Source organism: Budorcas taxicolor, chromosome 9 (genome assembly GCF_023091745.1).
Source record: "Budorcas taxicolor isolate Tak-1 chromosome 9, Takin1.1, whole genome shotgun sequence".
NCBI lineage: Eukaryota > Metazoa > Chordata > Mammalia > Artiodactyla > Bovidae > Budorcas > Budorcas taxicolor.
Genome location: NC_068918.1, coordinates 61823205 through 61837499, shown reverse-complemented (window position 1 = coordinate 61837499; position 14295 = coordinate 61823205). Strand labels below are relative to the sequence as shown.

The 14295-nt window shown below is 42.9% G+C and overlaps 1 protein-coding gene across 1 annotated transcript in view; it reads left to right on the top strand.

Moving 5' to 3' along the window:
• Nucleotides 1–3142: 3142 nt before the first annotated feature.
• The window catches only part of MOXD1 (monooxygenase DBH like 1), a 96651-nt gene continuing 85498 nt past the window's right edge, over nt 3143–14295 (top strand). Inside the window, exon 1 of the mRNA XM_052645942.1 lies at nt 3143–3406. Within this exon, the coding sequence (XP_052501902.1) occupies nt 3143–3406 (264 nt within the window). The remainder of the gene's footprint in view (nt 3407–14295) is intronic.

Here is a 14295-nt window from a genome sequence, read left to right as displayed (position 1 = left end):
AAAAAAAATGTGACTAGAACTGGCATGCTTAGAATCATTCTTTATTTCAAGTGGAGTTTTTCAAAATTAATTCACCTGTTTCTTTGCAAATTCCTATTCAACAGGCTCTTCCTTCAAGGTTTTAATGGCTCTAGGTTCTGGAATGATGTTCTTGGAATGCATACAAGGGTTATTTTTGGATGGTGGAATTTCAGGTGATATTTTTAAATTTACTTTATTACTCATATTTTCCTGCATTTCTTGACCTTTAGCTTTAAACAAGAAAGAAGTATTATTTTTACAAAAACAATACTGAATAAATAAATTTGAAACCCTTTGCTACTGATTTTATTCTCTTCTTGGCCATATATCCTGAGTTTTTTATGGACCAGTGCTTTCTTCCTGCTTTCTTTAAGGATTTAAAACAAGCAGTTGTACAGTAATTAATTTCCAATTAGGAAACTGAGAGTTTATGAAATTGAATGGGGAGATGATTTTGATCCAGGGAACCCACTGAGTGTATAAAGCACACTTAGATAAAATTGACTCTTTTGTCTTTATTTACTGGGGTAATTCAAGCCAAGGCAGAATGGATCTGTTGAAGATGAATTATGCTAATAATGTTCTGTTGATCTAATCTCAAGATGATTCTATTAGTTTTAATAGTTCTTGAGCACTCAGGATGCTTTAGATGCAATACCAGTTGCAGACAAGCAACAGGCAATAACTTCACGTTCAACAATCTTACTTGATGAAAGAATAAAACCATTTGAGACTCTCTTTTGTGTATTCGTGTGTGGTCATCTTTTCTATTTTTGCCTTAATACCAGGGCAGAGCAGAGCATTTGATCACATCTAGGGAGCCAAGCTTTCCCTCCACAGCCCATCTCTGTTAAGAGGATGCTTCTAGGAGGATCTGAAATGCATCTATTTATTCTTCCTACAAGTCTTTATTAAGCACCTATTGCATGGTGTTCCATATTCTAGGCAATGGGTTAGACTAAGGAACCAGATCTGTTTCTGATCTAAAAGGCTCCTGAAGGAAACTGTCTATGAACAGTCACTGAAATGTTAGGAGTGAGGTCTGAAGAGAACATTCCATGGACATTAGTCCCACTGTGTGAGGGTCAACACAATCTGATGGAAATGTGGGAAGGAGGATTAGAAAATACTTCAAAGAATGGAGGGAAGAAAAGGCAAGCATGGCAGAGCGTGAGCAATCTGAAAAGGCAGAGTGATGGGAGAGAGCGGGGCTCTCTTAGGATTCTAGAGGCAATTTTTATATGTCCTTCTAGTGGGAAATGGGTGAGTGATGTGAGAGTTATTGATGGAATGTAAAGCCAGAACAATAAACAGGGATCAGACTCTAGACGTGAATTTGGAATTTCTATAACACCCCTCCCCCCACCAATGAAGTAGATGTAACCATGTGTTCCAGGTTCCTCTATGCTAGGAATAAAAAGTAGGGTCACCAAAGTGTAAGTTTGCGTTTGATCATTCTGGAGTGGCATAACTCCCTTGAAATCCCTGTTTCATGTAGCCCCAAGATTGACTCTTCTTGGTCTCTGTGTCCACCATTTTGTTCCTCTCTCCGTATTCCTCTTCTCTTCCTGGCTAGGGCCATAGCAGTAACCACACCCCTGTACTTGTAAAATCTCAGTTCTAAGGATGAAATTCTTAGTTTGCTGAAGTTGATGCAGCTGTCTCTGATGTCTGCCCAGGGAGCTACTGCTGCTGCTCTCAATGGGTTAGCTCCTTTAAGTCTGCACAGGCTCTTTTAATTCTTGCCTTGTCCCAAGGTTTCATCACCTCTTTTCTCTGGTCTGTTGTCATTGGCTAAACCTATAGATTTCTGTCCCCTCTCTCCTTGAGATGAGTCCCTTCTCAAGCAATTCCCTGAACTCCCTGGTAAGCAGATCCACTGGAAGGTTGCCTTCTGGAATTAGTCAAATATGCCTGAATCGTTGGGAGAACACAGTTCTGATGCATGCTGGTAACTCTGGGAAAGTCACGGGTAAAGGAACGGGAAGAGAAAACAAGAGCAAGAAAAAACAGGCCGAAACACGACTCTAAGAGAGAAAGTAGGCAGCTTGTGTGGAGCTTCCAAATGCAGAGCAGATAGCACCGTTTGTATATTCTTCTTGCTCATGCTGTTTTTCATCTGATATCCACTCTTATTTTTATATTCTGTATTATTTGTATCTTATGAGCCACCTTAGAACGTTGTCTGAAACATGGCAGAATATAAATAAATGAATGGAGAAGGTAATTTGCAGTTACACTAATTAGCATTCCGAAGACAGGAGTGATGTGGGTAAAAGCAGAGGCAAAAACACTTTTTGACAAACACGACTATGGCCAGAACTTGAAATAGTTAGGAAGACTTCAAATTAAAATTTAACTCCCAAATGATGCTTCAGCCTTGACCTACTCTGCTGGCGGCTGAGTATTTTGGCAGAATTTCTCATAACCAAACCAAATCAAACAAAAACCAGGCATAAAGAGGCAAGCCTCAGGGCACTGACTCCTGGGGTCAGGAACCAAATGCGCTGGAGGAGGTGAACCGTGGGGTTAAGGGCATCGCTGGTTACAATGGTTTCCGATGCAGCGGATATCGAGATGTTAAGCAGTTACCCTGGACGGGACTTTCTCTCACTTGCTGTCCATCAAACCCAGGATTATCCCTCTGATTACTCAGGTCCTCCCCTCCTCTGCTAAGCTAAACTTGCCCTCCTCAGCAAGCTCTGATTCTTTCCCCTGGGATCCCCACCCCCTTGTTCCCCGCGACGTGCCCACGCTGCCCAGGCAAGCACTAGCACTCCCCGCGCTCCTTTTCTGTCGACCCCCGGTCCTCGGCTTCTGCCTCCTCCTCTCCTTTCCTGGACGCCCGTCACTGCGCTCCCCACTGAATCCGACCTTGGGGACCAAGTCGGGGGCGGGGGGCGGCAGGTGGATGGACCGGAAGGGCGGGTCGCGGATGGAGTCGGCGGGACTCAGCCAGCGGACCGCCGGGCCTGAGAGGGAGAGGGAGACTCTGCGGCCCCTCCCGGCGGGCGGGCCGCGGGGCGGTCCCAGGCCGCTTGCTCGCGCCGCCGCTCCGCGTGCGCCCTCCGCGCTCCAGTCGGCGGGAGCCCAGGTGCCCGTGGGCTGGACGCGCCTGAGGATGTGCCGCTGGCCGCTGCTCCTGCTGTGGGGGCTGCTCCCCCGCGCCGCGGCGGGGGGCTCGGGCTGGCCCTTCCCGCACCGCACGCTGCTGGACTCCGAGGGCAAGTACTGGCTGAGCTGGGGCCCGCGGGGCGGCCGGCTTGCCTTCCGCCTCGAGGTGCGGACCGCCGGCTACGTGGGCTTCGGCTTCTCGTCCACCGGGGCCATGGCCGCGGCCGACATCGTCGTGGGCGGGGTGGCCCGCGGGCGGCCCTACCTCCAGGTAAGCGCGTGTATACCCTCCTGCAGCCGCCCCGCCGGGCCCCCGGCCGGTCGGGATTGCGGGCAGGCAGGCGCGGTTGGGGGGCGCCCGGGGCCACCCGGCTTTCTCTCCGGCGGAGGCTGGCCGCCGTCGCCCCCGTAGCCCCGCAGCCTCAGCCCGGCTTCCGCTACCCTTTGCCATCCGCTCTTGCACCCCGGAGTCCAAGGCCCCTGGGGCTGGACTCCCCAACTCCGCCGCCCAGCCCCCGGAAAGCTGAACACGGTAAACCTAGGCAGCTTTCCGTCTCTGAACATTCCTGCCCCTAGCGCCCCACTTAGTACATGCCCCAAGTGCACACCTGCCACGCACCACCAGTCATCCCTGATGGTTAAGGAGAGATCTTTGGGCTTTGGGGATCTACGGGACGGCTCTCGGGGTTGAAGGGACTGGAGAGTTTTGGCATTTGTTGTCTAGCTGTCTAGAATCGTGGATCTCAGAAGGCTTTTCTGTAGCTTCCCATCTCTGGGGCTGGGTCAGCTACCTCATGCCAGCAATGAATGAAAGGTCCCCAAGAATCCTTAGGAACTTGCTATTGGGAACTGTTTAGGAAGCTGCGAAGCCTACAAAACCTGGTCTTCAGGCAAAACCCCATATTAAGTGATAAAACGTTTCACTTACTTTCAGTTCAGTTCAGTCGCTCAGTCGTGTCCGACTCTTTGCGACCCCATCGACTGCAGTATGCCAGGCTTCCCTGACCATCACCAACTCCTGGACCTTACTCAAACTCCTGTCCATCGAGTCGGTGATGCCACTTACTTTATTTAATAGCTAACAAAATTAAATTGACAGCTACCGTTTTGCTTTGAAAGAGCCAGAGTAGAGACATTGCCCGTTCACAGATATTTTAATGAATAGGAAAAAAAATTTTTAAAAAGAATTGAAATGATCGGAATGATTAGTTGCTTAGGTTTTTGGACATTTTTGTCTGTTTGATTTTGACCAACATTTGAACACTTCTCCACTATGATATAACATCGTAGTGAATATAGTGTTGCTTATCAAAGTTCATCCAAAAATACTGCCCTTTGCTAAAAGTGTCTTAATCCATATGAAAGCTAGTTCTTCTGGCTATGTATTAGGCTTTGATGATATTAAAATCGATGTACCTGATAGAGTCCAAAGAGCGTTTCTCAGTAATTTTATTTCTGACATCTAAGTTTGATGGCCACAATGTTCTGCCATTAATTTTTAATGCTAATTCTGGCAATGAGCTGTTAACTCTGGCTAGAAGTTTTAAAAATGGCAGCAATAAAAACTTTAAAACCCTTCCGTTGTCTATTTTTTCATAAATTAGTCCTTTCCTCCCCCAAATAAGCACAACTCCAGTAAAGTTTTGAGAATTACACTGTTGGAGCCATTGATGTATAAATTTAATCCTCCTGCAGCATCTCAGACATTAAATTTGTAAACCAAAAATTTGACTCCAAACACAGGCCTCACTAGCTGAGTAATTCAGCTCTCTTCTGATATGAGGTAGTACCTTATTTAAACAGTACCTTATTTAAACATCTATTGAGCTGAGCCACATATTTTTGCTTGTCTATTTTCTTTTTTTTTTTTTTTAGGATGGGCAGAATCAAATGCCCCTTAACTATCCTTAAATGTTTTGTTGAAGGGAGCATGGAAAGTCTTACTTTAGTGTGATATCAGAAAACATGTGTACTTTAAAGATAACTTGATATTGTTTTTCTCAAAGAGTAGCATTTCTAGAAAGCCCATCGAGTTTGATATCCAATGAAAGACTAAGAGCAGAATTCTATTTCAACATGCTATAAGGGGCACACCACAAACATAGTTTGTTAAACTACAGTATTTCCACACTGCGGGTAGCTCTTTGTAAAGATCACATAAGAACTAATTAAGTGCCCTTTAGATGGGTTTTGAAACATAGAACTTTGCTTGATTTCTAAACACATAGTACTGTTCAGTAAGCCTTGGATATGGACCTTTTCCCAATATATTTAATGAGCAAGAGATAGAACTTTTCCTTCTATTTTTATTCCCAAGGAAATGGAATTTTTGTTTTCATATATAAAGGACTGTCATTTTCTCAGTTGACTGGCATCCTTTACTACTCCATTTCCTAAGCATTGGTAAAGAATTTGCATGCCAGTGAAGGAAATGCAGGAGACTGGCTCGATCCCTGGGTCAGGAAGACCCCCTGGAGTAGGAAATGGCAAGCCACTCTAGTGTTGTCCCCTAGAGAATCTCATGGACAGAAGAGCCTGGGGCTTCAGTCTGTGGGGTCGCAAAGTGTTGGACACAACTGAACACACACACAGCGCAGCGCAGCCCACTCATTTTAAGACATATAATATACAATAAAAATTATGCATAGCAGTTAAGTAGAAAGAAAATTTATTAAAAACCTTTTTAATAAAATGAAAGACCCCAGACACTAAAAATAAAAAGAAATGTATCAATTCCAGCTAGATCATCCAGGTTGGGAGATTCTATTTTCCAACATTTGAAATTGTATCTTCTCCCCAAACCTACTAATTTGAGATTCTTTGTATAGTGAGTGGCATCTTCAGCAACTCTACCAATGTTTAAGTTCTTAAACATTGTGTATGTGATTCCATTAGGAAACTTTGATTTTTATGTAATTTTACTTTCAGCGAGAACAAACTTTGCATGAAACAATACAACAAAAAGCATTGGTTCTGGGCCAATGGCATTAAACTGTATGATGACTGATGACAACCTAAGCTGATGTCCAAGTCACCTTCCCTTGTGGCTACTTTCTATATATATTATTTCATTCTTTCTTAATTAGAAAACTTGACCTTTAGATATTTTATTTTATTATTATTTGGACTTTTATTTTTTTCTGATGATATTAAGGCTCTTCTTTTCAATGGAATTTTAACTCGTGGATAACTATGTAAGACTAACTCCCAACTAGCCTGGCAGAGAATTGCTGGTGAAAAAGATGTCATAAACCCAAATCCATACAGAGGTCAGGAAGCAAATGTAAAAGAGTGACAAGACTCCAGTGGAAACGGCAGTATTGTAATGCAGAAGAGTAGAGGGGATGGAAGAAACCCCAGTTTTCACATGTGAATTACTGTTATGTGGGAATGCAAATCAAGTATTGCCAGATCTTCTGTTTGTTTGTTTTTTGAGAGAAGACAGATGTGTGTGTGTGTGTGTGTGTGTGTGTGTGTGTAAGTAAAATCTGATTAGTAAATAGCAGCCACAATTCGTTTGTATAACACACCCTGTTTTGCATATATACACACATAATTTCAGTTGAGATATATCCCATGGACAGCTTGATCTGGGACCAAGAGGGAAAAAGCTAAAGTGAATAAAGAATCAACCCAAATTATGAAAACTGGTAAAAGGCTGAGAGGCAGGTTCCAGTTCTCTTCAGGCCCCATTTCTGTGTTAGGAAATATTCAGTGTCGGAGGGGACCTTGCCCCTCTTTTGGTTATCTATCACTGTGTAATAAACTACCCCCAAACATGGTGGTTTGTTTTTCTCCAAAGCTACTATTTGAGCAGGGCTTGGTGGTGACAGGTCTTTTTTGCTTCACTTGACGTCCACTCTGAGTCACTGAGTCATCTGGAGGCTCTCTCACTGGTTTTTCTGACTGGTGACTGAGGCTGGCTGTTGGCTGGACCTCCCCAGGTACTGTGCTGGGAATGTGGCCTCTCCATGCAGCTGCCCAGCTTCCTCCCAATAGCGGCTGAGTCCCAACAGTGAACATCTCAAGAGGCCCAAGTAGAAACTGTACGGCCCTTTATCATTTAGCCTTGGAGTCCTGGACTATGTCTTTTGCTGTGGTCCCAGTCCCTCTGGATTCAAGAGAAAATGTAGATACCACCTCAATATCCCATGGTGAGGAGGTCACATGGGAGGGGAAGATATTAGCATGGCCATCTTTGCGAAATCCATGCAACCACACTCATTCTCACCACCCTGTCAATCCCCCTTCAACCACCGCTTCTGAGTACCTATTACCATGTATCCACTCTTTCTACACTGCTGAGATGGGGAGGCAAGCGTTTACTTATTCACCTCTTTTTTACTCCCTCATGCTTACACATCTTCCTAGTCCACACTCTTTCCACCCTCCCTCTGCCCCCCCCAAAAAGAGTTCTAAACCTCAGCAACCCCAGAGTTTTCAGTGGTTACTGCTGCTGCTGCTGCTAAGTTGCTTTAGTCATGTCTGACTCTGTGCGACCCCATAGACGGCAGCCCACCAGGCTCCGCTGTCCCTGGGATTCTCCAGGCAAGCACACCCGAGTGGGTTGCCATTTCAGGGGTTGCCAGTCACTAATTCAGGACTGGATGCAATGAGACTACCTCCAGGGGGCAGTGCGACATTTGCTTGTAGATGGAAGTATCCGATTTTGATTCCGTTTCCTCAGAGCAGTATACTGGCTTGGACACTCTTAAAACTACACTCAGAGATGAGGTATTATGGAAATTGGCCCTGCCCGTTTTGTAATCTTCCAACCCTGGAGCAGATGTTTCTTTAAAGGGTGTATAACCGGGTACCATCAAAATGGGAAAGAAGAGAGAAACGTGGTTGTAGAGTAAAGCCTGTCTCCATGTAACCTATCAGATAAGTTGTTCAGTTAGGGACACAGTACTCCTGGGATGGTACTGAGGTTGGCTTCCAGACACTGTGTTTCACAGAGTTGCCAGGGGTGGGAAGCAGTCTTTCTTTTCGCCTTGGCTTTGGAAAGCCTCACTATTCTGTCTCAGTGAATTAACTCAATGCTTACGTCCCTGATGGATTCGTGTCCTCTCCTTGTACTTTGCCCCTTTCTGACACAGAGCAATTCCGCCCCCATCCAAGCCACTTAGCAACTGTTGAGTCGCCATTTGGGGGAAGTAATCAGGGTTGATGAATGCCTAGTTTGTGCGAGTTGGAGAAGAGGGCAGCATTGTCAGATGTGCCTGTTGAAATCTGCACAAAAATGAATTCAGTCTTCCTTTGGGGGTGTAAATTGCTGGGGAATGGAGGCAGAAATGGATGTCATCATTTGTTACAACCTCACTGGTTGGCTGTTGCCACCACCGAAACTTTGCTGTAATGAGGAGTCTCTTCAGCAGCGAGGTGATTGCTGCCCGGCTGCTTGCTGAGGAAGTGCTGGGAAACAGTGAGCATTCTTTGTGGTTAATGATGTGCTTCTTTTAAGTGCACCGCAGCCAACGGCAACAAAGAAATGTTTGGAAAGCAAATTGAAAAGCTGTAAGGGGAAGACGAAGAGAGTGTACAACCCCGACACAGATCAGCTGGGGCTTTGTTAAGAGGTATTTATAAATCTTCAGGTTATGCCCTGCCCCCTGCTCCCTCTGCCAATTTCCAGATGACAAGGGACCTCTCCAAGCTTCATGTTTGGTGTATTAGTAGTGAGTCCACGTGCACCAGTGTAAGCGGGAACCAAGAATCACCAGGATGCTCTTAAGCTGCGTGGTCTCCCTGACGGAGCAAATGATTTCAAGAAGCCAGCCCGAGGAGAAGGACTAAAAGCCAGGAGAACAATGCACCTGAATTGACCGCCAAAGTTCAAGGCTTCAGGCGACCGACGGCCTATTTCTGGATTCTTGGAAAGAAAGCCAAGAGTCCATCCACTTCAAAGAAAGTGAATGGTGGTTTATTGATTCATCATTTGTAATAGAGCACTGTTATAATAGAGTTGCTGGCCAAAAGAATGAATTCATTATATATCATCTTGTTTCTGGAAATGTTTGATCTGTACGTAAAACAAACAAACAACTCTGCCTAAGGATGCCTCGTAATGTGGCTTATTGTAACTTTTAAAAGATAATTAGTACAGAACTTTTAAACAGAGAATTATTTCTCTAGAAAACCTCTTCTCCACTTGTCTTTTTTTAACTTGTTAAATTCTGGAGTAGACCAAAAATAAAGAAAAGCTTCACCTAAGGATAGCATATAGTATGCACATAAGTGGGAAATTCTGCAAAAATATGAAAGCTTCAAATGTGTTCATTTTTGTTAACAGTAAAAATGGGATTATATATGAGTGCTATGGAAATAATGGATAGTTCAAATTTAATTTACTATTGAGGTCTTTTGTATTCAACTAATGTAGCCAAATATTATGATAAATCTTTAAACAGTGTTTGGTTTTACAAGTTGAATATTGATATTTTGGGCACTTGTTGCTCTTCAGAGCTCAGAGTTCAGTTGATCTGCCTTAAATTTCCTAACTCTCCTGCCTGAATTTTACAGTTAAGAAACTGGGCCTTAGGTACCTATGGAGTGACCTGTTGGAAGCCGTATAGGTCAGTGGTCTGGATTCATTTCCTCTTGGTCCTGGTTTGGTATTCTTTCTTCTGCAAGCAGCTGGTAGTTTATATAAAAACATTTTAATTTTCTTCCTCAATAGTGAAAGAACATGTTAATAAAAAGCAGTTTTAAAAAGATTGGTAAAATAAAATCATAGTATTTCTCTTACATTTTTGTTGTATAAATGCCATAGATATATATTTCTGTAATGTGATTTTTCATTCATGGAGTTCTTAATATATGCCATACATTATCGTCCTTCAAGTGTGTTATCTCATGTAATTCTCACAATAGCCCTATGAGGTCAATATCTTATTTCTCCCATTTTGTAGACGTATACATTTGAGGCTTCAGGCTATACAGCAGGGGGATCATTTGTGAGTTTCACACGACTGTTTTAGTAAAGTACTCACTGATAATGTTGGAATGTTCATTCATTCATTCAACCAATATTGATTAAAGGTTTATTGAACAGTTCTAGATCTTGGGGACATAGCATTGATTGAGAGGAAATCAGTGGTCTCATGGAGCTCCCATTTTGATGGGGGTAAACAAATAAGCAGGAAAAATATCAAAAAGTGATAAGTGTGTGCAGAGGTTTAAAATAGGGTGATGTGATAAGGGGCAGTGCTGTGGCTATTTCAGATTGGGAGGCTTACAATTAAAACACAAAGGAAAACAAGTGTCCGAAGTTTTAAATGTTGTCTTTCAAGATTAACCGTAGCATTTACCATTCAAAGTATTATATACTATGAGGAAGATTATCTGGCATGGGCTTCAAAGGACTCGGTAGACATTGACTATAGGAGTCTGCCTGCATGGAAGAAATATAATTAAAGTGTCTGAACTACCTGAGCTCTCTTTTCTGTTTCTGTAGCCTTGTTACACACGTTTAGTAAGCTCAACTAGAGTCTTTCAGGCTTTGATCTAGAGATTTGGTGATTTTATAGGAGTTTCTTTCTTAATACTAGGTGTGAATGTTTTTCTCTTATACTCTGTGTTCCTTCTCATCTTCAATAACATGAGGGAGCTAAAAGACTTTGAGAAGCTAGATCAACAAAACTACATGAGTCTGGGGAAGATTTCCATCTTTCAGGCAATTTGTAAACTAAAATTTGAGAACCTCAGTTTCTTAGATACAACTAAATTGCTACTATTTTTTTTTCTCCCCTAAAAGCTTCATGCCCAGAAGCCCATTCATATAGGAAAACTCATGGTAGATGAAACCATGTAGAAACAAGGCCTCCTGGTATTTTGGACCTCCAGATCCCTTCAGACAGGGCCAAGATAGCAATGACAAATTGCACTCCAGTGGTGAGCAGGCAGTGCTAATAGAGGACTGAGAACTGGGAAGATACTTCCCACGTCAGAAATTCCCAAATTTGCACATTGGAATCACATGCACATCTTTAAAAAATTTTAGCATCCAGGCATCTTTCCTCCCTCCTTTACGGCATTAAATCACAGCCTCTAGCAGCTTACACAGGGCTTAATGTATTTTAAAGTTTTTAAATTGATTCTGTTCAGTCACGTTCAGGAACTACTGACCTTGTGTGGTCAGGCTCTTTGATCAGAATCAGGTAACTCCCGTGTCCACCTACAGAAGCTTGGAAGATTCCAGACTCTGGGCATGGAGATGCATAGTAGGCTTCCCAACAAAGCAATTCAGAGTGACTGATGTTTGAAGCAAGGGTTAGCATGTGCTTGGATAGAGATTATTTTGTAAAGTAGAAAAGTCAAGTGGGTTTTTCTAGAATTGAAACACTTCTGAGATGTTTAACAAATGTGTTGATAATTTAAAGTATTTTCTCAAAGTTACATGCTGAAATGAGAACCGCAATGGAAGAACTGTGGGTGGCGGTGTATTTTGAAATACTCTGAGCCAGAAATCTCCCTCCTCCTCGTACCTCCCTTCCATTCCTATACACCTTTTGTCAGTTGGTACTAGCTGCTATATTTCTAAGCAACAGAAATATCTGCCCACACAAAGCCTAAAATTGGTAAGTTATATGTGATCACAGGGCATCAAATGAATATTAATAAATGAAAGTCTCAGGTTAGTCTCAGCCTGCATGTAAGCCAAGAGATGTGTTCTGCTCTTAAATCTTTTATTAGAATGAACAGTAACAAAATGACTCCCTTTGTATTTGGAAAAGTGTATTTCTAGTTAGTGTAAAGTGTAAATAGATACTCTTTCCCTTCCCACTTTCATTTTCCAAGATTACTAATAAGCAGTGAAATGCCCTAAAGCTATAGTTGCAGCAGGGAGAAGGAGGAAAAGGAGTTTGCATAGTAGATAATTAGTGTTTCATTAGGGCGTGGATGGAACATCTACAAGCTGATGAGTGTCTCATTTCCTGAGGGAACAGGAAAGAGTCCCTTTGCCTGGTGGGTCCTCAAGGAATACCTGCTGAATAACTGCTGAGCAGTTAAGAGCAGGAAGTCCTGCTATGAGTCCCAACATTGCTTGCTACTTATTCCTTGTGTGGCCCTAGGCCAACTCTTTAACCTTGCTCAAGTGACAGTTCCCTTTATGAAGAAGGAAATTATATCTACCCATGGCATTTTTGAGAGGACGCAATGAACTAGTCACTTAAAGCTCTTAGTAGAGTATGTGGTACATTGAAAGTACTCAGTCAATACAAGGTATTGTTAGAATGAGTCAATCACTTAGTGAAATATCAGAATTGTCAGATGATTGCGTGTATGTTCAGTCACTCAGTCGTGTCTGATTCGTTGCAACACCATGGTTGTAGCCCACCGGACTCCTTTGTCCGTGGGATTTCTCAGGCAAGAATACTGGAGTGGGTTGCCATTTCCTGCTCCAGGGGATCTTCCCAACCCAGGGATCGAACCTATGCCTTCTGCATTGATACTGCTACTGCTGCTAAGTCACTTCAGTCATGTCCGACTTTGTGCAACCCCACAGACGGCAGCCCACCAGGCTCCCCCATCTCTGGGATTCTCCAGGCAAGAACACTGGAGTGGGTTGCCATTTCCTTCTCCAATGCATGAAAGTGAAAAGTGGAAGGGAAGTCGCTCAGTCGTATCTGACTCTTAGCGACCCCATGAACTGCAGCCTACCAGGCTCCTTTGTTCATAGGATTTTCCAGGCAAGAGTACTGGGAGTGGGGTGCCATTGCCTTCTCCGCCTGCATTGATATGTGAATTCTTTACTGCTGTGCCACCTGGGAAGCCCTTATCAGATGATTACATGGAGACAAATGTCCCAGATTTTCAACTTGGAGAAAAAATATTTACTAAGGGAAGAGTTCGGGGAGGTTGAGAGTCATTTGTGAAAACTCAAGGATAAACTTTAAGCAACAGATTTGTGAATGCTTTGCCTGAAGCAATTGGTTTGTGACTAGAGGTCAACATGCTTTCAATACACACAAATTATACTGACAAGACTGCATTTTCTTTGGCATTTGATTTGCTGGACTTGCAGTTCGGCTAATAAATGAATGTTGTGTCTGAATGATACTAAGGTAATTGGCAGGTTTCATATGATGTCACTGTAGAAGATGGACTAATAAAGTTAAATTAGTTATTGTAAATATTTAAACATCCATACCCAAATCATGTTGATAACAGACTGCCTATATTAGGCTACAGAATAAGGACTCAAAAGATAGTGATATATTAAAATAAACAAAGAAAACTAAAAATTAAAAATTCAGTGAGAATACAAATAAACACTCTATTTAATGTTTAATTCTGTATGTACAAAGTGTGTAAAATTGGTCTTAATTGGAATTCATTTTAGGTCTAAGTAGTCATTCATCCTAAGCTCAAAAGATATGCCTGTTGAATACATGAATGCAATGCTGCTGCTGCTGCTGCTAAGTCACTCTAGCCATGTCCAACTCTGTGTGATCCCATAGATGGCAGCCCACCAGGCTCCCCTGTCCCTGGGATTCTCCAGGCAAGAACACTGGAGTGGGCTGTCATTTCCTTTTCCCATGCATGAAAGTGAAAAGTGAAAGTGAAGCTGCTCAGTCGTGCCGACTCTTAGTGACCCCATGGACTGCAGCCTACTGGGCTCCTCTGTCTATGGGACTTTCCAGGCAAGAGTACTGGAGTGGGGTGGCATTACCTTCTCTGCATGAATGCAATATTAGCCTTTAAATACTACATTGACATCAAGGAAAGTAATATTGACATTGTACTCTATTCTAGGCTAATCATTTCAGAAGATAGCTTCTAAAATAACTTTTTAAAAGATGTATGAGTGACCTCAATTGTTCTAAAGGAGAATTACAAAGATAATTGAAATCTCTGGAAATTGGGCTACCGAGGCAATAGGAAGCATCGGGCAATATTTGGAGAAAGAACAGCTGGAAAAGACATAATCTTTGTCTTGAAATAGTGGACAGCCTTCCTCAAGAAAGATGGATTAGATGTTGCCTATTAGGCTCCAGAGGAAGAAAAAAGACCCAATTAGTATACTTTAAAGATAGAAGCTTTCAGGTTAGTATAAGAAATCCATTTCTACCATTAGAGTTATTAAAATGAGTTGCAGTATTTCCCTGGCTGTGCAATGGTTAAGATTCCACACTTCCAATGCAGGGAGCATGGGTT